At 36.4% G+C, this 26,551-nt stretch overlaps 1 protein-coding gene across 1 annotated transcript; it reads right to left on the bottom strand.

The window, feature by feature from the left end:
- Window positions 1-2,728: 2,728 nt before the first annotated feature.
- Window positions 2,729-21,858, bottom strand: LOC133058531 (sulfotransferase 1 family member D1-like). Its single transcript, XM_061145231.1, has 8 exons — window positions 21,665-21,858; window positions 20,479-20,604; window positions 19,561-19,658; window positions 14,135-14,261; window positions 12,596-12,690; window positions 5,263-5,443; window positions 3,975-4,215; window positions 2,729-2,931 (listed from the first exon to the last, which is right to left on the bottom strand). Exons 2-7 carry the CDS (start codon window positions 20,507-20,509, stop codon window positions 4,211-4,213), a joined length of 537 nt encoding a protein of 178 aa, XP_061001214.1. The 5' UTR covers window positions 20,510-20,604; window positions 21,665-21,858; the 3' UTR covers window positions 2,729-2,931; window positions 3,975-4,210.
- Between the last annotated feature and the right edge of the window lie 4,693 nt (window positions 21,859-26,551).

Below are 26,551 nucleotides of genomic sequence, written 5' to 3'. Positions count from 1 at the left end.
ATAAGATTGAAAACTGAGTACATGACTAGGTAAGCACAGGAAAAAATTTACTTTTTTTTTTCCATTTAAACATATGGTTTGAGTAACATATGCTTTTCGCCTTTACAATAACTGAAGCAAAATACTTAAATAATCTAAATTTAGAACCACATTTTCAAATCAAAATGTTGCATTGGCATATATACACTGTCATGTGCAAAACTGATAGTTAGTGAGAAGTGTCTATATAACAGAGGGAGCCCAGCCTGGCTCTCTTTGATGACTTAGATGGGTGGGATGGGAGTGGGGAGGGAGGGAGACTTGAGAGGGAGAAGACATATATATCAATTATGACTGACTCACGTTGTTGTACAGTAGAAACCAATACAACCTAATATAGCAATTTTCCACCAATTAAAAAAATTTTAAAAAGAAATACAAAAAATTTTAAAAAATCATAAAGCCATTTCAATCACATTGTTCCTCATTCTAAATTATTCTAAAACTATTTTAGTAACAGTAAATGTACTTAGTATAATTGATAAATAAAATGATATGTTCTGGATTATTTATTCCATATTTATCTCTTTTTAATGTATATGTTCATTTCACAGCATACATAATGTATTTATACAGAAATATATAATTTACAAAGAAATAGATTTATATATATTATTGAAGTATGCTGAAAGCATTTTATTGCAATGGTGATTGTTTAGAAAGATTTGGAGGCTGCCAGATTATCTATCAAATGTTCGGAAAGAACAAAATTTGAGTGCATCTGTTATTTCCATATCAGAGAAGATTTTCGGTTATGTTTGTAATTGTAATCACATCTAAATTATCTGATAGTCATGAGATATGAATAACATGCAACAGCAGAAATTGGAGAGCATGAAGGAAGGTGAATATAGGATAAGTTCATGACTGAATATGAGGATAAGAGTGAAAAACTGAGACTTAAAGATAAAATAATCAGAAATTAAGCTGTCCCTTCTAAATGCTTTTAGTGCATATTTGGTATGTATGGTTGGCTGCATAATTACTCTCTGAAGTTTACTGACTAGCAAAATTGTGAAAAATTAGCATACCTATTTTAAAGAACTGAATGAAGATGGGTTGAAGTGAAGTCATGTAAATTATATAGCATAGTACTTGGTACAGAGTAAGTTCTCAATAAACATTAGCTATTAGTATTGTGGCTGATTTTTGTTTTTTTACCCTTGCAAGACATTTGGTCTTGTCTAAAACATCTATTAGACATTTGGTCCATGCTAAAAGTTCCTTTAAATTTGGGCATATTTGGTCCTTTCCAAAATGTCCATGTAGATATTTGAACCATGTCAAAAATTACTTTATATTTGGTAGTGGTGATTTAGTTGCTAAATAATGTCTGACTCTTGTGACGCCCCCTAGTGGCTCAAACGGTAAAGCATCTGTCTACAATGCAGGAGTCCCGGGTTCAGTCCCTGAGTTGGGAAGATTCCCTGGAGAAGGAAATGGCAGCCCACTCCAGTATTCTTGCCTGGAAAATCCCATGGATGGAGAAGTAGGCTACAGTCCATGGGGTCACAAAGAGTCGGACATGACTGAGCGACTCCACTTTCCACTTTCTTGTGACCCCATGGACTATAGCCCACCAGGATCCTCTGTTCATTAGATTTCCCAGGCAAGAATACTGGAGTGGGTTGTTGTTTCCTTCTTCAGCGGATCTTCCCAACTCAGAGATCAAACCCAGGTCTCCTGCATTACAGATGAATTCTTTACCAACTGAGTCAACTTTATATTTGGTCATATTCAAAACCATTTGGCATAGACCAAAAACACCTGTGGATCTTTTGAACAGGGCCAAATGTCTTATGGACATTTTGAGTAGGACCAAATGTTTTTTAACCTTTCTTACAATTAGTTATCTGTATTTTCTTTTTATTCCAGCCTTGATTAAAGTTCTTTGAATTCTTTGTTATCTCTAAATTACTTTATTTATACATATATATGTTGTTTATACATGTTTATTCACTCAGTTGAGTCCAACTCTTTGTGACCCCATGAACTGTAGCCCACCAGGCTTCTCTGTCCTTGGGAATTCTTTTGGCAAGAATACTGGAGTGGGTTGCCATGCCCTCCTCCAAGGGATCTTCCTGACCCAGGGATCAAACCCAGGTCTCTCCTGCATTGCAGGTGAATTCTTGACCGTCTAAGCCACTAGGGAAGCCCTATTTATACATAGGAAGTAGTTAATAAATATTAATGAGCTTGATACTGACTCACTATTGATTTTTATCTCTGATAGTAACTGATGAATTATTATTATTGCATACTTTGGTAATATATGTTTATTGGTTACTTGGTACTGTTTTAGATTATTAACATATAAACTATAAGAGTAGAAGACCATGATTAATAAACTATTCAAAATTGAATCTACAGTAAACACTCTAAGGAAATACACAAAACTGTCATTGATATTTTATTATGCTGATACCATTCTAAGCATATAACAAAGAGACTATAATGTCTTCTTAAGAGGGTATTTTAGGTCTAATCCATCCATCTTGAAGATTTCTTTAAATATCTTCCTTACCAGTCCAACAATGCAGGCCTTGAATTTAAAAATAAAGGGTAAAATTATAGATTTTTAGACTTAATTTTATTATTTAATCTTTAAGAATAATAAAGTATAATACAAACATTGTAGAAGGTAGTTAAAATAATAAAACAATGTTGATTTTTCATATGCAAACTCGGAAATTATTTGAATATTCTATTACAAAACACTAATATCAATAAATAGGGAAACATTACACAAAACTAAAGCAACTGGAAAAAGAGCAAGTATTTCTTAGATCTCTGAATGAAATTGCAATGTAGACCCTTTCATTTTCTTTTCATAATCTTCAAATCTTTCATACTGGGCTACAGTGAACTGATTTTTCCAGTCTCCTGAAACACCTGAAAAGAAAGATGAGACGGTAAATTTTAAACTAATGTTAAAAATGTCTAATATCAATTTTAAGCTTAATTACCAGCTTGTATTTTTAGACCTCTAACTTCATACTGCCATATCTACTCCATAACTCTGTTCTTCACCTCCTACTCCCACTCCCAGACTCCTAGACCTTCCTAGCTTCCCAAAAATCTCCATGGGTTTTTCAAATATCTTATAAAAAGAAATAACTTCTTGAATAGCTTCAGGAAATGTCACTGAGAGAAAAGTCCAATGTCTCAAAATCTTTACTCTTTGATTTCAAGAGCTTGGTTAATAAAGGACCAGAGAATTTTTCAGTCATTTTAAAATTATCTTTTCCAATGTAAAATGGTAATTTATTTAAAAGTTTCTATGATCAAGTAAGATTTAGAGACTACTATATTCAATGTAATTAAACCTATTTCATTATTATTGTATTGTGCTTTCAATCTTCCCGATACTAACCACATCTAAAACCTTAAAGGAAGAAATAGGAAGTAGTATTTGTAATGAATATCTGATATAATGTCATTTTCATAGGGCAATTAAGAAGACACATTTGGAAGCCCAGTTTTAGAGAAAAAATGAAGAAAACATGCCAAAACAACTGTCAATCTGGCCTAGGACTTCTTAACTTTGACATTTTATTTATGTATATCTCTACTGTTGCCATTTCAAGCCAGCCAGTTCTTTGCTGGGGAGGATGTGGGGGTTGCCCTGTGCATTGTGGGATGTTTTAGCACCATCCTTAGCCTCTATACATTGGAAGCCAACAGCAAACCCCTAGTGATGACCATCAGCAATGACTTCAAATACTGTCAAACATCCCCTGGGAGGGAAAATCATACCTGGCCAAGATCCAGATATTCCCAGCAAGGCTTATCCATTGCGCAGTTCCTAACCTCCTAAAAATATCTCTAGAATGTACTGACATGTTATAATTACAATTTCCCTTAATAGTCCCTTTATAGGTTCTCATCAAAACATCTATTCCTCCAAAACTGTCTTAGATGATATTAATACTTACTCTCTTCTTCACTGTAAAAAGATTTTACACCTCTGTCCATTGTAGTGTGTTTGTGATTCCTCCTTGCCTCATTAACTTTGGGCTTGGATTTTTTGTATGCTTTGACCAATAGAATTTGAATGTATGTGGAATATAACACATCTGAACAGAAACTTTAAAGGTCCTGGAAAGTTTCCAACATCTTTCTTGATCTTTCTCTCTTTTGTGAGGGCATAGCTCACAAAATGGCAGTTCTTTCAGTCTGGGTTTCCGAAAGAGAAGACACAAGAGACAGAGCCCATGAGAGTCAAACAAAACTAATCAGGGTCAAAAAGAAATGAACAAAACTGCTGCAGCCACAGTTGGCCAACACACACCAATATTAAACAAAAAACAAATCCCCAAGCTACTGAGATTCTTGGAGTTGTTTGTTTTAGCAAAGATGACTAATGCATACACAACTAACAGAATTTATCAATCAATCTCATCATAAGGACAAAAACATACACACACATTTTGTTCTGCCACTCAGTCGTGTCCAACTTTTTGTGACCCCATGGACTACAGCTTGCCAGGCTTCCCTGTCCTTCACCATCTTCCATATTTTGCTCAAATTCATGTCCATTGAGTTGGTGATGCCATCCAACCTTACACACACACACACACACAATTCAACTCAACATATACTCAGTAAAGGAATATTTTGTGCAAAATGTTAACTACACATTGCGTTCAATACCTGAGTATGCAATGATTTATTATAATCATAGAAACAATCTCAAGGAATTGGATTTTCTTTCATGGCAACCCACTCCAGTACTCTTGCCTTGAAAATCCCATGGACGGAGGAGCCTAGTAGGCTACAGTCCATGGGGTCGCAAAGAGTCGGACACGACTGAGTGACTTCACTTTCACTTTCACTTTTCATTAATTTAGTATTCCCAACATCATTTAAGCTAGTTACCAACCACAGCAAAAATTTTAGAGAATATGAAGACTATCTAGATAATTCAGAAAAACAATAGTCATTCTTCTGATATATCATTGAGTGCCAAAATCCATACTTATCAATGCATAGACTCTTGAGTAAATATTTTTTATTAGAAAGCTTATCTTACATGTTAGACTTACAGTAATAATAAATTTCTTTGCCATGAACTATTTCCTTTAACAATTTTTTCATAAAATTTTCTCCCCAACATAATCTCTTCCCATTTACTTTGATACTGCTCTTATCTGCCTACATACAATGTCCATAATATTACTATCAATCTGTATAGAAGCTAATATATAATGTATATAAAGCTACCTTTTCTCATGAAGGGAGATACAGAATGGTCCATACTAAATTTTGGCATAGTGGTATAATTTGCACTAGGATTTTGCTTCATCATCTCAAAGGAGCTATGATAGAGGATTTTATCCACAGTTTCTTCTGGAAGGTCTTTGTCTAGAAATTTTAACAACTTCCGAATTTCACACTTTGGATCCTAAAAAATGTTATAAAGAAACAGGATTATTTCAGGTAGATTTAGTCATGAAGTAGGCAATGCATTTTATAAGTACCCACACATATCAATGTGGCAGAGGAAATATTTTTATAGTTTTATATGGCCTTTTCATTTTCCTTTCCCAAGTGTATAATCCTATTTTTGATTATACCAGGCAACCATCTGCTAGAAGGAAGAGGTAAGATTTGTTTCAAAAAATGGAAAAAAAATAGGTCAATATTCAACTTTTCACTTTCAAAAATAGAATTATCCTGTAGAATAATAGATGGTGATAAAACAAACTCGGGTCTCCCACATTGCAGGTGGATTCTTTTACAGACTGAGCCACCAGGGAAGCCCTATGATATTATGGCAAGGTATAATTAAAATAAGATATAATTATGATAAGATGAAAATTTCAAAACCCCTTTATCTTCTTTTTATAGCATATCTAATATTAAGAATAGATTTTCCACCAAGCATTTAAAGAAGAATTAATATGAATATTTTTCAAAGTCTTCCAAAAAGTAGAAGCTAAGAGAATACTTCCAAACTCATCTTATGAAGCCTGCCTTATCCTGACAACAAAGCTAGACAAGGAGAGTATCAGAAATGAAAATTGCAAGTCAATATCGCTGGTGAATATCAGTGCAAAAATCCTGAACAAAATACTGGCAAACTAAATTCAACAGCACACTAAAAGGATCATATGCTATAATCAAGTGAGATTTATTCTGGGGATGCATAAATGTTTCAACATCTGCAAATCAATCACATTAACAAAATCAAGAATGTAAATGACATGATCATCTCAATAGGTGCAGAAAAAAATCATTTGACAAAATTTAACACTGATTTATGATTAAGAACTCTCAACAAAGGGAATAGAGAAGGAACATACATCAGTAAAATTAAGGCCACATATGATAAGCCTAGAGCTAACATAATGGTGAAAAGCTAAAAGTTTTCTGAGACTAAGAATAATGGCTAACTATAGTCAATACTACTCTGTTATAAGTTTTAAAGTTGCAGAGAGAGTATATCTTAAAATTCTCATCACAAGAAAATATATATATAACTGTGTGGGGTGATGGATGTCAACTAGACTTATTGTGATGGTTATTTTATACTGTAGACAGATATTGAATCATTCTGTTGTACACCTGAAACTAATATTATATGTCAGTTATTTCTCAATAAAATAACGAATAGATATACCTATCAGAGAAATCTCTTATAGTAGAAAAAAGATACCCTCTCACACTTAAATAGATATTTTGATAGTCTGAGTATATGAGGACAGTAAAATAAAAACGTGGGCACTTTCCAGCCCAAGGAGTGGTAGGGAAGATAAAGAGACAGTGATGAAGGGGAGAGATCCATTTAATATATTCCTTCTAACTTTCCTTCTCTGTGCTTCAGGACAGAACCTAGAACAGCATGTTAGATGTAATGAAAGAGTTGCATTGAGATCAAATAGCTTGTGCCCTGCTACCCACTGGGGAAGTGTTCATGATACTCTAAACCAGACTGAAACAGAGAGCCGTAATCTTAGTGAACTGGTGAGATCAACCAGAAAGGCAATCTGAGCTTTCACTTTCCTAAGACATCCATCCCAATTCATGGAAACAGAACCAGACAGTTCCTGTGGTGGCTCTAACAGAATCTATTTCTTATAACTGCAGAATTTAACATGGTAGCAATAAGATACACACCCTAATTCTTCAGGTGGAAGAATTACTATGAAAGTTGAGTTCCCAGCTGTGACTAGTCTACCATGTGAAAGGTACATGGAAGAGTGAGGGGAAAGTGGAGAAGGCTTGGAATGGTAATATTTGGGGTAAATCTGATGACAGAGACACTGGAACCCTTGATTAATTTTGAGCTTTTTCTGACAGAAGATGTAGATTTTCCTCCCATATTTGAGAAGATTAAAATTCCTTGGAGTAGGAAATGGCAACCCACTCCAGTATTCTTGCCTGGGAAATCCCATGGATGGAGTAACCTGGCAGGCTTCAGTCCATGGGGTCACAAAGAGTTGGACATGACTTAGCAACTAACCAACAAAAACAAAACTTCCTTAGCTCAAAGACCTTATTATGACCTAATGTGGGAATTTCTCTTTCAAGATAATGCCTATCCTCTTCAATCTCTATTTGTTGCTTCTTGTCCCACAATTAGGGTAATATATCACCCCATAATCCAGAATGGCAAGTAAAAAGTGGTTTGAACAGGATGCATGAGAAACTGAGAATTTGACTAGAAAATCTGCCAGAGAGGGTTGCCTTAGGTGTGTAAAGTAGTTTCTTAGGGGCTGTGTGTGGAATAGATTTCCCAAATAAGAGATGAATGAGTCATAGTCATCCAAAGGAATTTAGGTGTGGACAGACATTCAGTTTAAGAGATGAGAAATATTATTTAAATGATTACTTAAATAATCAGGTCAGGAAAAGTTTTCAATCAAATTGTAGAATGAATTATTTTCAATGCTAATGATTAAACTGAAGAAGAAAAAAGTTATAAGTTTTAGATATTACATAATAAAAATTACATTGTATCCCCAATATCCTTGCCATAATAGCAAAGGAGAATAAAAAAAATTATGAACAAAGAAGCATAAACATAAAATAATCAGAAGTGGTCAACGGTTTTAGAAAAGGTAAAGGAACCAGAGATCAAATTGCCAACATCTGCTGGATCATTGAAAAGGCAAGAGAGTTCAAGAAAAACAACTATTTCTGCTTCATTGATTCTGACAAAGCCATTGACTGTGTGGATCACAATAAACTGTGGAAAATTCTGAAAGAGATGGGAATACCAGACCATCTGACCTGCCTCCTGAGAAACCTGTATGCAGGTCAGGAAGCGACAGTTAGAACTGGACATGGAACTGTTTCCAAATTGGGAAGGAGTACGTCAAGGCTATATATTGTCACCCCGCTTATTTAACTTATATGCAGAGTACATCATGAGAAATGCTGGGCTGGAGAAAGCACAAGCTGGAATCAAGATTGCCAGGAGAAATATCAATAACCTCAGATATGCAGATGACACCACCCTTATGGCAGAAAGGGAAGATGAACTAAAGAGGCTATTGATGAACATGAAAGAGGAGAGTCAAATGTTGGCTTAAAACTCAACATTCAGAAAACTAAGATCATGGCATCTGGTCGCATCACTTCACGGCAAATAGATGGGGGAAACAGTGGCTGACTTTATTTTTCTGGGCTCCAAAATCACTGCAGATGGTGATTGCAGCCATGAAATTAAAAAATGCTTACTCCTTGGAAGGAAAGTTACGACCAACCTAGACAACATATTAAAAAGCAGAGACATCACTTTGTCAACAAAGGTCCATCTAGTCAATGCTATGGTTTTCCCAGTGGTCATGTGTGGATGTGAGAGTTGGACTATAAAGAAAGCTGAGCACAGAAGAAATGATGCTTTTGAACTGTGGTGTTGGAGAAGACTCTTGAGAGTCCCTTGGTCTGCAAGGAGATCCAACCAGTCCATCCTAAAGGAGACCAGTCCTGGGTGTTCATTGGAAGGACTGATGCTGAAGCTGAAACTCCAATACTTTGGCCACCTGACGTAAAGAGCTGACTCATTGGAAAAGACCCTGATGCTGGGAAAGATTGAGGGCAGGAGGAGAAGGGGACGACAGAAGATAAGATGGTAGGATGGCATCACTGACTCAATGGACATGGGTTTGGGTGAACTCTGGGGGTTGATGATAGACATGGAGGCCTGGCATGCTGGGGTTCCTGGGGTTGCAAAGAGTCAGACACGACTGAGATACTGAACTGAACTGAACTAATACTATGAAAATAACAATAGCAGCAAAAGAGACTTTAGTAGACAAAAGATATGTTATCTGACATTATGAACATGAAAGAGCTCTGTGGAGAAGTAACATTTAAGACATGAAGCTTGAGAAGAGGTTAATCTAAAAATAGTAAAAAAAAAAAAAAAAGTTTCAGGTAAGCTCAATTTATTGAGAAACAGAAAGTGGCACCAGAAGAGATTGGAGAGACAGGCAGGGACTAAATAATGCACAAATCTATAAATTATCTAAATGTTTTATATTTTGGGGCTTTCCTGGTGGCTCTCCCTGGGCTCTTCCCCCAGGCTAACAAGTCCACTTGACAATGCAGGAGACACAGGTTTCATCCCTGGGTCAGGAAGATACCCTGAAGAAGGAAATGGCAAACCACTCCAGTATTCTTGCCTGGAATATTCAGTGGACAAAGGTGCTTGATGGGCTAAAGTCCATGGGGTCACAGAGAGTCGGATTCAACTTAGTGACTAAACAGCAGCAGCAGAGACAGAAGTCACTGAGAGATTATTAGAAGCGAGTGGACATACTTTGATTTAGATTTTAAGAAGATCATTCTCTCTGAGTGAATAATAGAAGCAAAATTAGTTCAACTATATCAAGACAGCTGAACTAGAGTAGGAAACAGTATTAGCAGAAAGGAGTAGATTAAGTAGAATATCAAATGTCAAGGCTGAATTAATAGAATAGTAGATTAGTCATGAGGACTTCTCAGGCGGTCCTAGAATTAAACAAACAAACAAACAAAAAACACCTCCCAAAGCAGGAGACTAAGAGACATTGGTTGGATCCCTAGGTGGAGACGATTCCCTGGAGAAGGAAAATGGCAGCTCACTCCTATATCCTTGCCTGGAGAGTCTCATGGACAGAGGAACTTGTTGGGTTCTGGTCCAGTTCAGTTCAGCTCAGTCACTCAGTCATGTCCGACTCTGCGATCCCATGGACTGCAGCACGCCAGGCTTCCCGGTCCATCACCAGCTCCCAGAGCCTACTCAAACTCATGTCCATTGAGTCAGTGATGCCACCCAACCATCTCATTCTCTGTTGTCCCCGTCTCCTCCTGCCTTCAATCTTTGCCAGCATCTGGGTCTTTTGCAGTGAGTCAGTTCTTTGCATCAGGTGGCCAAAGTATTGGAGTTTCAGCTTCAACATCAGTCCTTCCAGTGAATATTCAGGATTGATTTTCTTTAGGATGGACTGGTTAGATCTCCTTGCTGTACAAGGGACTCTCAAGAGTCCCTCCAACACCACAGTTCAAAAACTTCAATTCTTCAGCACTGAGCTTTCTTTACAGTCCAACTCTTACGTCCATATGTGACTACTGGAAAAACCATAGCTTTGACAAGATGGACCTCTGTTGGCAAAGTAATGTCTCTACTTTTTAATATACTGTCTAGGTTGGTCATAACTTTTCTTCCAAGGAGTAAGCGTCTTTAAATTTCATGCCTGCAGTCACCATCTGCAATGATTTTGGAGACCAAGAAAATAAAGTCTCTCATTGTTTCCATTGTTTCCCCATTTATTTGCCATGAAGTGATGGAACCAGATGCCATGATCTTAGTTTTCTGAATGTTGAGTTTTAAGCCAACATTTCACTCTCCTCTTTCACTTTCATCAAGAGCCTCTTTAGTTCTTCTTCACTTTCTGCCAGAAGGGTGGTGTCATCTACATATCTGAGGTTATTAATATTTCTCCCAGCAATCTTGATTGAAGCTTGTGGTTCATCCAGCCTGGCATTTCTCATTATGTACTCTGCGTATAAGTTATATAAGCAAGGTGACAAAATACACCCTTGACATACCCCTTTCCCGATTTGGAAACAGTCTGTTGTTCCATGTCCAGTTCTAACTGTTGCTTCTTGACCCGCATACAGATTTCTCAGGAAGCAAGTCAGGTGGTCTGATATTCCCATCTCTTGAAGAATTTTCACAGTTTGTTGTGATCCACACAGTCAAAGGTGTTGGCATAATCAATAAAGCAGAAATAGATGTTTTCTGGAACCCTCTTGCTTTTTCAGTGATCCAAAGGATCTTGGCAATTTGATCTCTGGTTCCTCTGCCTTTTCTAAAACCAGCTTGAACATCTGGAAGTTCACAGTTCATGAACTGTTGAAGCCTGGCTTGGAGAATTTTGAGCATTACTTTGCTAGCATGTGAGATGAGTGCAATTGTGGGGGAGTTTGAGCATTCTTTGGCATTGCCTTTCTTTGGTACTGGGATGAAAACTGACCTTTTCCAATCCTGTGGCTGCTGCTGAGTTTTTCAGATTTGCTGGCATATTGAGTGCAGCACTTTCACAGCATCATCTTTTAGGATATGAAATAGCTCAACTAGAATCCCATCACCTCCCCTTTGTTCATAGTGATGCTTTCTAAGGCCCACTTGACTTTACATTCCAGGTTGTCTGGTTCTAGGTGAGTGATCACACCATCATAGTTATCTGGGTCTTTTTGTATACTTCTATTTATTCTTGCCACCTCTTCTTAATATCTTCTGCTTCTGTTAGGTCCATACCATTTCTGTCCTTTATTGTGCCCATCTTTGCATGAAATGTTCCCTTGGTATCTCTAATTTTCTTGAAGAGATCTCTAAGTCTGTCTCATTCTATTGTTTTCCTCTATTTCTTTGCATTGATTGCTGAAGAAGGCTTTCTTATCTCTCCTTGCTATTCTTTGGAACTCTGCATTCAAATGAGTATATCTTTCCTTTTCTCCTTTGCCTTTCATTTCTTTTCACAGCTATTTGTAAGGCCTCCTCAGACAACCATTTTGCCTTTTTTCATTGCTTTCTTTGGGGATGTTCTTGATCACTGCCTCCTGTACAATGTCATGAACCTCCATCCATAGTTCTTCAGGCACTCTGTCTATCTGATCTAATCCTTTGAATCTGCTTGTCACTTCCACTGTATAATTGTAAGGGATTTGATTTAGGTCATACCTCAGTGGTCTAGTTCCTGAATGGTTCCCGTCTGTAGGATCACAAATTGTCCATCAAGACTGAAGTGACTTAGCACGCACAAATTACTCATAAGTGAAAATGAAGTAGCTCAGTCGTGTCCGACTCTGCGAGTCTGTGAACTGTAGCCTACCAGGCTCCTCCCTCCATGGGATTCTCCAGGCAAGAATACTGGAGTGGGTTGTCGCTTCCTTTTCCAGGGGATCTCCCAGACCCAGGGATCAAACCCAGGTCTCCCGCATTGTAGGCAGACGCTTTAACCTCTGAGCTAGAAGCATTTATAGATCAAAAAGAAAAGAAAGTGTGATACAGAGATAAATCTTAGGTTTCCTTAAAAAGGAAGAAATTGTAGTTTGCTCTTACCTCTTTCATGTCTTCGTAGAACAGGTAAAGTATGCGATAATCTTTTTTCTTCTCCCACCAGCCCTTAACATGGTCATACCAAGAACCAAAAGCCACTAAATTGAGACATGAAATGGTCACATATTTAAAATATTTACATGAAGTAAAGAACTGTTCAACATTATTCCCTGTCATCATCACACAATACAGGATGATTATTTATTAGTTCAGGAATGAGGGGTGGTAGGATAAGAGAAATACATCAAATAGATCCTGTTCTCACCCAACTTCTGATCTTGGAAAGGATGAAATACTTCTGTTACATGATGAATTGTGTCCCCTAAAATTTTTATATTGAAGTCCTGATCCCTAGTACTTCAGGCTACAACTGATTTTGGAAATAAACTGAAGAAGTAGTTATTAGGCAAAAAGGAACTAGAAATTGAAGATTTAGAAAATTCTCAGCTTATCCATATTGCAAAAATATCTGAGAAAGCATGTTCTGGAAAAAACACCAAGGATGTGACTGGCAGCATTCATCAAAGAGGTTTGATGTGTGACTTACAGATACAATTAGTTATCTCAGTGAAAACACTGTCAGTGTGAACTGAAGGGACAGTGGCAGAATGAAATGTGAGAAGATTATTAGACTTCTGGGTCCCTACAGGCAAGAAATAGACCAATAGAGCCATGTGGCTGTGAACATGCTTGTTTCTTCAAGGATGACCCTAAAGGAGGTTCAGAGGTCATCAGGAAATTGCAACAGACATGTACAATGAGATCATATGAAGATATAGGGAGAAGATGGCCACCTACAAGACAAGAAGAAAAGCCTCAGAAGTCAACCCTGAGTACACCTTTATCTTGGACGTCTAACCTCCAGAACTGTGAGAAAATAAATGTGTTGTTTAAGGCATTCAGTCTGTGGTACTTTGCTATGACAGGCCTAGCAAAAAAATACAGCTACAAATAAATAAACCTAAAATTACAAGAGCAAGATGGCAGATACTAAGTAGCACAGAAGGTAAGTGGTATTGAAGTTCATAGGAGAGGGAGAGGGAGAGAAAAGATAGGGATTGAGAGGTTAAGAATGGGATGTGGAAGAAGCATAGAGTTACTACCATAGGCAGGAGTATGTTTCCTAAAGGAGGCTCTGTAGAAGAACAAAGACTTGAGTATAAAATTTTCACTCAAGTATTTCCAGTTTATATAATAAGAATGGAGGAATGGTAGAGAAAAGAAAGTCCAAAAGATATGTACAAAATCACAACAATACAAGGGGAGGGACAATAAGAAAGTGCTTATCAGTGGTCACTAAGCAGTAACAAAACATACTTAGGATTGAAGACTCTGTACGTCTCATATTCCCCAAAAGTCCTTAAAGTGAAGAGACTATATGTTTTACATCTTCTGCTTTGCCTATCTTCCTCATACACTAGTAGAATGTTGGGCACATATTACATTTATAATAAATACAAGACTTGTATTTGCACCTTATATCTCCTTGTAAAAAGTTTTTTCACAACGGAACTTTATCATTAAAATAGGATTTAGACTCACCCTTTCCAGTCATGAATTTATCTAGGAATTCCTCCCAGGTACCAGGATCTGGATGCATTTTTGCCATCTGGTAAAAATAATAGTAAGACACGGCTACATCTTTAGCATTCCGTGCCACATAGACCATCTGTGGGAAGATAGGGAAAATCATCATTTCATTTATATTCTTTAATCATTTGTATTTTCTTGCTTACCCTGGCAGAATGTTTATTCTCCTTTTTTTAATCATAACCTAAGCTTTATATTTATATTCTGACATAGATATACTATGTCTATATACTATGTCTATATAAATGACTATATATTAACACAAAAACTCATCTCTCACTTCCCTGATTTGTCTTTAGTATTCCAAAAGAAGAACATCTCTTAACACATGGAAAACCAAGTACAATAAGAATTACAGTAAATACTGAATTTTAAGAATGAACTAACCTTACTCCTAAATTTAGAATATTTCTCTGTATAACTTGTTAAAACTAATAATGAAAGGAAGAAGCAAGTTTATAAAGCTGAAAAAACACCTTACATTTTATTGAAAAGAAACTATTATTTGGGTACATTTAATCAATGTACATAACAATCATTGCTGTTTATAATGATTGCCATGGGAGGAAAATTTATGTATTAAGATGTCAAGTATGTTTGAAGGCAGACATTTTGAACACATTTCCCAATAAAAGTGATATTGCTATGCCTTGCTGGCAAATCCTATGAAGTCCATTAAGCCTACTTATCCCCTGAAAATACTACTTATAAATACTACTTATCCCCTGAAAGCACACCTGAAAACACTGAGGCCCTAGCCACTTATGCAGTAAATATATTTCTAAGTAAAAATGTATTTCAGGAAGAAATCTCCTTTCATCTAAATAGAATCTGAGCTTTCTTCTTCTTTTCCAACTGATGGAGAAAGGAAATGGGAACGTTTATAATCCCATACCATTGGTAGTTCTCGTATTCTGGATAGGCTTAGAAAGAGGAAAAAAGAAGTGACGTGAGTGGAAAGGGACCTTTCAAAAGTTTAGAGTTTGGACTCTGTTGCTGATATAATTTCTTGAGAAAATACTAAACTTTGCAAACATTCTCAATTGCTTTCTGTTTCAGTACTGAAAGACCATGGTGATGAATCAACTGCTTCCTTATCATCACCACGTCTATTTCCTTAAAGAAGTCTGTGAGCTAGAAATGTAGATAAAAGGCTCTCAGTGATATTCCCCAGTTCTCCTAATACCAAGGTATTTCTGGGAGCTTCTATGAGTTTTTACTTCTACACTTAAGATGATAAACTCTATCCTTACTTCCTTATCACGTTTGTTTTAATTAGATTTTGAACGAAAAACAAAGGTAGACACAAACACACATACATAAGTGAAAGTATAATCAATCACTTTTTCAAAAGAAAAACTACAGCTGAAAAACAACAGCTGTTTTGCTAATTCTATTAAAGATGCAGTGATAAAGACATGCTCTAAACACCTTTCTCAGATCTACAGGTCTGGTGACTGCCTAGCTTTCTAGATTCATTTTCCAACAACATTAAACTGCTTGTGGAATCTGCCTCACGCCTTGCTGTTTCACATATTAGGCTGTGTACATATAGTCTTTTTTTTTCTAAAATGACCTTGTTAATCTGAAAATCTCCTACTTTTTCTTTAAGATGCTGATCAAAGTTTTCCTTCATTTATGAGACTTTCTTTCAGGACTTCGCTTGTAGTCCAGTGGTTAGGACCCTGTGCGTCCACTGCAGGGGGAACAGGATTCTATCCCCGGTTTGGGAACTAAGTTGCTGCAAGTTGGGCAGCGTAGTCAGAGACAGAGAGAGAGACTGCTTTGCCCCAGAGAATCGTTACTTAATGTACCGGCACTTACCTTGCTGAGATGTAATTATTTTTTCATATATAAATATACACACACACACACACACATATATATATATATATATGAGTATATTTTATCTGTCTTTTCCACAGTATTTGATGTATTCTATAAGACTATATGCTCTATGGAGCAGAGGTCCTTGACTTTTTAAACCTTTGCATAATGTGGTCATAGAGAAAGAAAATTGTCATATCAAAATTTTTTTAAAAAGAACATTACTACTTATGTTATAGGCATTAAACCGATATTTTTATATAAATGTGGTAACTGAAGCAATAAAGCCTCTAGAGGCAAACAGAAGGGAGAATACATTCATGATTTGGGGGATGACATTTTAAACAATTACAGAAAGCTCCAATCATAAAGAAAAAACTGATATATCCACCAACGTCAAAATTAAAAACTTCTTTAAAAGATATTGCTGAGAAAGTTGAAAAGGAAAAAAAAAAATAAAATGGAATAAGATATAAAGAAATTAAATTATTTTATGAAAAGACTTGTATCAAGACTATATGGAGAACTTCTAGCTTAATAATTAAAAAGAAAGAAGCCCCTATAGAAAAAGGGAAAGGATCTGTACACATACTTCAGAAAGGTGATATCTAAGCTATGTAAAGTTGCTTGAAAGAATTAATCATTAGAGAAATACAAAATAAAACCACAATGAGATGCCACCAGTTTGCCACCATTTACCAGTATGGCTAAAAGTAAATATTTTTAGCTATATTTTGGATTGATGAGGACATGGAGAACTTTGACTCATATACTGTTTATCAAACTGTACATGAGTGCATATGCTTTGAAAAGAAATTGAAACTTTTTTTCTAAAGCTGGACAAATGCACACGTTAAGATGCGGTTCTATCTTAAGATATGTAACTAAGGGAAATGTATACATATATGTGCTATTTAATACTTGCATAAGAATGTGCACTGCAGAACTATTTTTATTACTGACAATAAACAACAACCCAACTGTCCATCAATTATACCGTGAATAAGTAATTTGTGGAATATTCACATGCACATTTTGAAATGCCTAACATAAGTGGTTCTCAAATGTTAATATGAACCAAATATGCTTATTAAAACTCAGATTGCTGGACCCCAAGCCCATAATTTCTGATTCAGTAGGTTGGGTTTGGGCCTGAGAATTTGCATTTCTAGTGAGCTACTTTTGCTCATAATACCACAGTTTATGATGTAAACAGATCTATATTAAGGAAACCAAGACAAAAGCAAAATAGCAAGCATGGTAAGAATTGATCCCACAGATATTACATTAAACGAAATAAGCTAAACATTCAAGAGAATAAAATTTACAGGAAAAACAGGCAAATCACCTTATGATGAAAACATTCACAAATATTGATTATCTCTGCAAATGGGGGTTCCTATCTGGAAGTGCACAGGAATAGAGCTTTACTGGGCTTTATTCCTCATTCAATTCCTTGGTCAATTTCTTGTTCTGAAAGGTTGTTGCTGAACCATAAGACGCTGGGATTCTTGGCCTCCGGAGGAGATGAATTCAATCTGGGGCCAGAGACGAGGCTGAACCGCTCAGAGCTTTTGTGTAATAAAGTTTTATTAAAGTATAAAGGAGACAGAGAAAGCTTCTGACATAGGCATCAGAAGGGGGCAAAAGAGTACCCCCTTTGCTAGTGTTAGCAATGGAGTTATATACTCTCCAATGAAACCAAAGAATGTCTGGAGGTTGTAAAGACCTCACCAGACCTACTCCCATAATTTACATTTTAAGATAACAGAGTTGGCCAGAAGGTTTAATCCAGAGATTGTCCTCAGGCAGGATGGCTGGACCACTCAGAGCTTTTGTGTAATAAAGTTTTATTAAAGTATAAAGGAGATAGAGAAAGCTTCTGACATAGGCATCAGAAGGGGGCAAAAGAGTACCCCCTTTGCTAGTGTTAGCAATGGAGTTATATACTCTCCAATGAATCCAAAGAATGTCTGGAGTTTGTAAAGACCTCACCAGACCTACTCCCATAATTTACATTTTAAGATAACAGAGTTGGCCAGAAGGTTTAATCCAAAGACTATCCTCAAGCAGGATACTTTATTGTTATATAGTCACTCACAATCTGTTAATGAAAAGAAAGGAAAGTCATAAAACTTAGAATGGCACCAGATATATATCCCTGGCCATAAAACGATTGACTTGAATCTTGTAGAAGGGCAGATTACCAACAAATAGTTTCATTTACATAGATTAGGGGAACAATACCTGAGTAAGTAGGTTGGGCCATTTGGCGGAACCAACTTGAAGATAGAGTCTGGGGTACATTAACATATCTTAAGACAACATTTCCATAAGAAAAAGAAATGTATTGGTTAACTCAAGGTTTGAGAGTAGTTAGCTTCAGGTGAAACAAGGTGTCATGGCAACACAGCATTTTAAGAGAAACCTCCTTTTAAATTTGTATAGAGAAGAAAAAATATTGCTGGTTTGTTTCCTCCTGCCTCTTAAGAGAGATAAAAAATGTCTGGCACTTGCAGCCTCTTTCCTCCGTTTGGACACCCCTGGCCTTCCTGCCTGTTATCCTCTCAGTTCTGGGGTCTAATTTTGTGGGTATGCTCACTTTGTGAAAACTCATCAATCCATATCCTTAGTATTTATGTACTTTCCACTTTAAACATTACATGAATTTAAATGCTTATGAAAAAGGTAGCTTGAAACTAGTCCATTGTTGTTGTTACAACAAGTCCGTTGTTGTAAGTCATGTCCAACTCTTTTGCAACCCCATAGACTGTAGCCTCCTAGGCTCTTTTGTCCACTGGATTTCCCAGGCAAGAATACTGGAGTGAGTTGTCATGTCCTTCATCAGGGGATCTCCCTGACCCAGGGATTGAACCAGAGTGACATATTGGCAGGTAGATTCATTACCATTGAGCAACCAGCGAAGTCCATAATATAGTAGTTAGCTAAACCTGCAATGTAATATTTTGCTGTTGTTTAGTCACTAAGTTATGTCCAGTTCTTTTGCCACCCCATGGATTGCAGCCCACTAGGCCCCTCTCTCCATGGGATTTCCCCTGCAAAATTACTGGAGTGGATTGCCATATCCTTTTCCAGGGGATTTTCTCAATGCAGGGATCCAGCCTCCCTTTCCTACTTGGCAGGTGGATTCTTTACCACTGAGCCATCAGGGAAATGTTATAAATTATAACATACTGTATGTTATAAATTATATATAAGTTCATATTGGTAAATCAAAATTATACTGAGTTAATGAAGGAGTTCTGGGTTATTTAAACACCCATTGTTTAAAAGCGATGAGTGAAGGGATTTAGACAAGAAGGCATTTTAGAGAAGAGAAAGCCTGAGTGATTCTCAGTGTTTGGGCACTGAGAATAATCCTTTATCTATAGCATTTGTGTCCTGTGGTATTATTTTGATCCTTGGGATATATGGACAAAATTATTATTTTTTCAATGATTTATCCATGGATTGCAATTCCCCATCTTAATTTCTGCATAACTAGTAAAAGTAATCACAACATAAAGTTTGCTTTTTTAAAAATTTGCTACCTTGCAGTTATTTTTCCAAAATGAAGAAGGGAGAAGTTGAACAGGTAGGTGTGTTTTCACTAATCGAGGAGACTGCATGTCATTCAAGTCCTCAACTCCTGCAAGCATAAAAGTTAAACTACATTTTAAATATGGAATCTTAAAGGTTAATTAAAATATAACCTGACTATGTAAACATTAACTCCACTACGTGACTTGAAATGGATATATGACTACATGTCCTCATAAACTTCTGAGATCCACAATAAGGTAAAAACTGATAAATTCTGGTGAGCTAGGATTTTTTATTTATAAATAATGGAGCTTATTATCTTTATAAATGTCTATAAATCCTCAGATAAAAAGCTTGCTGAGGCAGTAAGTCAAGTGCAAGTTGTCCAAATTTTTCCTTCATTTATCTTCCTCTTTTTCCTATTTACAGTATGGGGAAGTTGAACTACAGGACTTCAATATCTCTTTCCAGCTTTTTTATATTCAAATCCTAAAATCAAATTAAGCCATGAGATCCATGGCTAATTTTAAATATTTTAATAACACAAAACCACATATTCCCATCATCATTTTCTTTGGGTCTGTGAACATCAGCTACATAATAGTAGACATGATTCTATAATGAATCAAACACTGAATATTCTACATATGATGATCATACTTTATTTAAATGTTGAAAGCTTCTGTGTGTCCTATTCAGAAAAAAATATACTCGTTAAAATTTCCTCATATGTAGATATTATCTTTGTGTGGAAGTTGACTATAATATGGGTATTGGCATAGCCAGATTCTTACTCTTTTATTGTAGACACTTATGATTCAACTGCACAAGCTCTGTCTGTATCATTTTCCATCACAACACTTTCAAACACCACAAAAAAGGGGGGGTTTAATCCCATGCAGAAAAGGAACATTAAGAGAAATTACCATTTGTAAGTCTTGGAATTATTAATTCCATGAATGGCACTCGTTTCTATATTGCATCTCGTTTACATTTCTCCACATTCCCATTGTTATAGATCAAATCCAATATTTCACTAATCCAGGTTGTTCCTGAGGAAAAAAGAATCAAAGAAACTCAAAACTTCTGTTTTAAAAAGTATATGAGAGGGTTAACAGAGGTAGAGAAGCACTGTAATAAAAAAAAATTTTTTTTTTTCTTCATTTGCATTCTTTTTTCCTAGGAGATAGGAAATATCAGTATCTCTTTTCTTAGGAGATATCAGTATCTATCTTGAACATATACATATGTATTGTGTACATATGTGTGTGTGTCTATATGTCTCAAATCTGATTAAAATAACCATAAAAGTAAGGCAGGCAAAGGACGTAAGCTTGACTTTTTAAGGAGACAGAATGTAAGTAGCAATAGCATACCCTCCTGGGTAGAATGGATGAGGGAATTAGTCAAATTTAGCGAGTCTTACCAGCAATTTGTATATTTCCTATTTAAATAAAAAGATTATTAGGTTTTGGGACAAAAGAGCACTTCAGGTAAAAATGTTCAATCTTTGGAGGAATGGTGAGCAAGGGAAACAAAGAAGACATTATGATTGTGTCTATAGAGACCAATGTGTCATTCATCAACAAAAGACGATGGATTCTGAATGAGCAGGGCAGGCCAAGTCACTCTGATCTTTCTGAGATTGTGCCTCACTGGTGTTTTGAGAAATGGACCTAAGTATATGAGAATACGGTCTACCCAATTGTCTACAGCACTCAATGATCAGGGTATTGAGGCACTGTTAAACAGACAAAACAAACATTGTAGTACCTAGGGGAAAAATACCTTATTAATTGTTTCTATCCTTTTCCTCTTTACCCAGTGTGTAATGATAGTCTTTAAGTTGCATAATCATGGATAGAAACTACATATACAAATTAAATAACTGATCCGTACACACAGCATTTCTGTGGAATGATCTATCTGTAGATGCAACTTTGGATTGGTTCCAGGTATTAGAGTACTTTAGACTCCCTTACTATTCAGTCCTTTCTTGTGGACAACTCTTCCTCTTTCTTGTTCTTACATCATGAGCGTGAGTCTCTCTCCTCCATCCTTCTACATAGACAATTACAGTACTAAGAAAAAGATGAGTCAAATCATTATTACCCTTGAACATTTTGTTGCTTGGTCTGATTTCCGCTTGGGCTTCCCTGATGGCTCAGTGGTAAACAATCTGCCTGATATTGCAGGAGATGCAGGTTTGATCCTTCTGTCAAGAAGATCCCCTGGAGAAGGAAGTGGCAACTCACTGCAGTATTCTTTCCTGGGAAATCCCATGGACAGAGAAGCCTGGTGGCCTATGCTCCATGGGGTCACAAAGAGTCAGACACAACTTAGTGACTAAATGACAGCAATTGGTTTTGGCTTAAGTGATGATTCATGAGGGGGAGGAAAAGAGACCTAAATGCCAAAGTACAATATAGCACATTTTATTTGCTATCAGTGAGTGGTTCAAATGGTGGCCAATGAAGTCTGATTGAAAAAGATGCCAATTTATGGTTTGAACTGTAAATGCTTACTTTCCACAATATTTGAAAAAAATAGCACATGGTTTAGCTCATTAATGAGTTGATTAACTTGAATCTTTTTATAAAAAAATCAACAGGGCACTGATATATTAGTAATTTTAAGACATAATCTCAATAGATTGTAAGGGAAACAAACTAAGAAGAAAATAACAGGAATAAAGAGCATAGGATTAATTTATGTGAAGCCATTTAGCTTTTACTCTGCCAGAAGAAGTTCACCTTCAACGGTTACTTTCATAGATGAACTATTCGAATAATGGTAGCTTCCAAAAATTGTCTTTAGAATGCTCCCAAATACCATTTGTTATTGTTGTTTAGTTGCTAAGTCATGTCCAACTCTCTGTGTTTGACTGTAGCCCACCAGGCTCCATGGACTGTAGCCTGCCAGGTTCCTTTCTCCGTGGGATTTCCCAGGCAAGAATATTGGAATGGGTTGCCATTTCCTTCTCCAGCAGATCTTCCAGACCCAGGAACTGAATCTATGTCTCCTTCATTGGCAGGAGGATTTTTTTTTTTTAACCACTGAGCCACCAGGGAAGCCCCCTTAACACCACATACAAAAATAAATTTTAAATGGATTGAAGACCTAAATGTAAGGCTGGATACTTTAAAACTCTTAAAGGAATACATAAGTAGAACACTCTCAGACATAAATTGCAGCAAGATCATTTTTGATACACCTCCTTGAGTAATGGAAATAAAAACAAAAATTAACAAATGGTTGGGTTGTTTGTTTTTCTGATTTTGAGCTGCATGAGCTGTTTGCATATTTTGAAGATTAATCCCTTGTTGGTTGTTTCTTTTTAAATACTGTATTTTCTCTCATTGTGAGGGCTATCTTTTCATTTTGTTTATTTTTTTTTTTTGCTTTGCAAATTCTTTCCAGTTTAATCAGGTTCCATTTGTTTATTTTTGTTTTTATTTTCATTATTCTAAGGGATGAATCAGAAAAGATCCTGCTAAAATTTATGTCTGAGAGTGTTCTGCCTATTTACCTAAAAGAGTTTTATAGTATCCAGCCTCACATTTAGGTCTTTAATCCATTTTGAGTTTATGTTATTGTATAGTGTTAAGAAGTATTCTAATTTCATTTGTTTACATGTAGTTTTTCAGTTTTCCCATAACTATTTATTGAAAAGACTATCTTTTCTCTGTTGTATATTCTTTCTTCCTTTGTCATAGATTAGGTGACCATAGGTGTGCTGGTGTGTCTCTGGGCTTTCTATTCTATTCCATTGATCTATATTTCTGCAGTGTATATATTTGTCCAGTATATCCAGAGAAAATTATAATCAGAACAGATACATGCAGCTAATGTTCATTGCAGGACTATGTTTACAATAGCCAGAACATAAAAGCAACCTAAATGTCCATCAACAGAAGAATGGATAAAGAAGGTGTAGTACATATATACAATGGACTACTATTCCATTGGACTATGTAGCACATATATGTGTGCATGCTAAGTTGCTTTAGTCGTGTCCAACTCTGTGCGACTCTACTGTGTATAGCCTGCCAGGCTCTTCTGTCCATGGGATTCTCCAGGCAAGAATCCTGGAATGGAGTGTCATGCCCTCCTCCAGGGGATCTTCCTGACCCAGGGATCAAACCCACATCTTCTATCTCTCCTGCATTGGCAGGCAGGTTCTTTACCACTAGCACCACCTGGGGAGCACTAGTGGTCTAATGCAATGGACTATTCCTACTGTAGTACATATATACAACAACCTAAATGTCCATCAGCTGAGAAATGGATAAAGAAGATGTAGTACATATACACAGTGGACTATGGGCTAGCCATAAAAAACAATGAAATAATTCAATTTACAGCAACATGGATAGACCTAGAGATTGACATACTGAGTTAAGTAAACCAGATGAAGATAGATACCATATGTTATCACTTATATATGGAATCTAAACAACAACAAACAACAAAAAACAGTACAAATGAACTTATTTACAAAATAGAAATAGGATCACAGATGTAGAAAGTAAACTTATGGTTACTAGGGAGAAGAGGGGGAGTGAGGGATAAATTGGGTTATTGGGATTGATATATACACAGTATTATATATTTATATATATATATATAAATATATATTATATATAATAATGAAACCTAATAAAGATCTACCATGTCGCACAGGGAACACTACTCAACACTCTGTAATGATCTATATGGAAGAAGAATCTAAAAAAAGAGTGAATATATGTATAATTGATTCACTGTGCTATATACCTGAAACTAACACAACATTGTAAATCAACTACACTCCAATAAAAATTAAAAATAAAACAAAACAAGGGTTGGCTTAATGTATTGCTGCTTGTGAATATATCCAAAAAAAGCAGAAACAAAAGAACACATACATTCTCAGTGACTATATTTCCTTTCCTAAGTTTATACTTCAACAAAGAAATGTAAATTAGATTTGGTCCTAAACAATTTGAGCTTGGTGTATAGCTCGTTTCTATAATAGTGACAAGAGAAAGGAAAAGCAAGCTTTTGCCAAAAGAAACGTATTTTTCATGTCTATGAAGGTCTGCATAATGCATTTGTTTACTTCCTAGTAGGAGCCCTATATTCTCATTCTATGTTCGTAATTTTGGCACATTAGAATCCCCCAAGCTTTGCAGGGCTTTCCTCCTAGGACTTGTAACATATTGCTTTGAGGTAGTTTTAATATTTATAATCTAAAAAAAAAAGATCAGTAGTCAATATACTTATTAAAATTTATTTTCCTCAATTCTTTTAAGAAATGAAGCAGAAATATAAAGGAAAGTTGACTTTAGAGTTCTGTAATTAGGACAGTTGGTTGATTATGAGTACACATAAATTAACTGGATAAAAGGCAAGAGAGCCTCATCTCTCTGATACCTTTCCATATATCTATCACCAGATAAAGTGGAAAACTATCATAAAAAGATCTGAAGGAGTACACATTTTTTTTATTGATGTATGGTTGATTTAAAATATTGTGTTAGTTTCATGTATACCACAAAGTAATTCAGTCATATATGTTTTTGAGAAATACAAGTTATTGATTCTTTTTAAAAAATTATTTTTTTGCTTTATTTTTAGCTATCTTGGGTCTTTGTGGTGGGGGACACTCTTCATTGTGGTGCATGCACTTCTCACTGCAGTGGCTTCTCTTGCAGAGCCAGGTCCTAGGTGTGTGGGCTTCAGTAGTTGCAGAATGCAAGATCAGTAGTTGCAACACATAGGCTCCAGAGTGCGGGCTCAGTAATTGTGGATCATGAGCTTACTTGCCCCATTGCACATGTAATCTTTCAGAACCAGGGATGGAACTCGTGTCCCCTGCATTGGCAGGCAGATTCTTAACCACTAAACCACAAGGAAAGTTCAAAAATTATCGATTTTTATTGAGTTTATTAAACTCTTCTTTCTGATATTGTATACTAAAGTCAGAAGGTGTTTAAATTTAGAGCAAAATACTTCTAAGCTCAGTTCAGTTCAGTCTCTCAGTTGTGTCCAACTCTATGTGACTTCATGGACTTCAGCACACCAGGCTTCCCTGTCCTTCACTTTCTCCCAGAGTTTGCTCAAACTCATGGCTGTGATGTCATCCAACCATCTCATCCTCTGTCATCCCCTTCTCTTCCTGCCTTCAATCTTTACCAACATCAGGGTCTTTTCCAGTGAGTTAGTTCTTCACATCAGGTGGCCAAAGTATTAGAGTTTCAGCTTCAGCATCTGTCCTTCTAATGAATATTCAAGACTGATTTCCTTTAGGATGGACTGGTTGGATCTCCTTGCAGTCCAAGGGACTTTCAAGAGTCTTCTCCAACACCACAGTTCAAAAGCATCAATTCTTTGGTACTTAGCTTCCTTTATGGTCCAACTCTCACATCCATACATGACTACTGGAAAAACCATAGCTTTGACTAGATGGACCTTTGTTGGCAAAATTATGTCTCTGCTCTTTTTAATATGCTGTCTAGTTTGGTCATAGCATTTCTTCCAAGGAGCAAGCGTCTTTTAGTTTCACGGCTGCAGTCACCATCTGCAGTGATTTTGGAGCCCAAAAAGGTTAAGTCACTGTTTCCATTGTTTCCCCATCTATTTGCCATAAAGTGATGGGAGCAGATGCCACGATCTTAGTTTTCTGAATGGTGAGTTTTAAGCCAACTTTTCCACCCTCCTCTGTCACTTTGATCAAGAGGCTCTTTAGTTCTTCTTCACTTTCTGCCATAAGGGTGGTGTCATCTGCATATCTGAGGTTATTGATATTTCTCCCGGCAATCTTGATTCCAGCTTGTGCTTCATCCAGCCCAGCATTTCTCATGAGGTAATCTTCATACAGTTTAATAAGCAGGGTGACAATATACAGCCTTGATGCACTCCTCTTCCGATTTGGAACCAGTCTGTTGTTCCACCTCCAGGTCTAACTGGACTGCTGCAAGGTCAGGGGCACTAAGTGTATCAGCGCGTGCAAGGGAC

This window comes from Dama dama, chromosome 6 (genome assembly GCF_033118175.1).
Source record: "Dama dama isolate Ldn47 chromosome 6, ASM3311817v1, whole genome shotgun sequence".
Taxonomy (NCBI): Eukaryota; Metazoa; Chordata; class Mammalia; order Artiodactyla; family Cervidae; genus Dama; species Dama dama.
Note: the sequence above shows the minus strand (reverse complement) of the source record. Positions and strands in the feature narration are given on the sequence as shown.

Coding starts and splice junctions, on each gene's coding strand:
- LOC133058531 (XM_061145231.1), bottom strand. CDS start 20,509: ATGGAATTAATAATTCCAAGACTTACAAATG. Junction 19,659..20,478: donor AATTCCAAGACTTACAAATG/GTAATTTCTCTT, acceptor TTATGCTTGCAG/GAGTTGAGGACTTGAATGAC. Junction 14,262..19,560: donor TTTGGAAAAATAACTGCAAG/GTAGCAAATTTT, acceptor ATCTTCCCACAG/ATGGTCTATGTGGCACGGAA.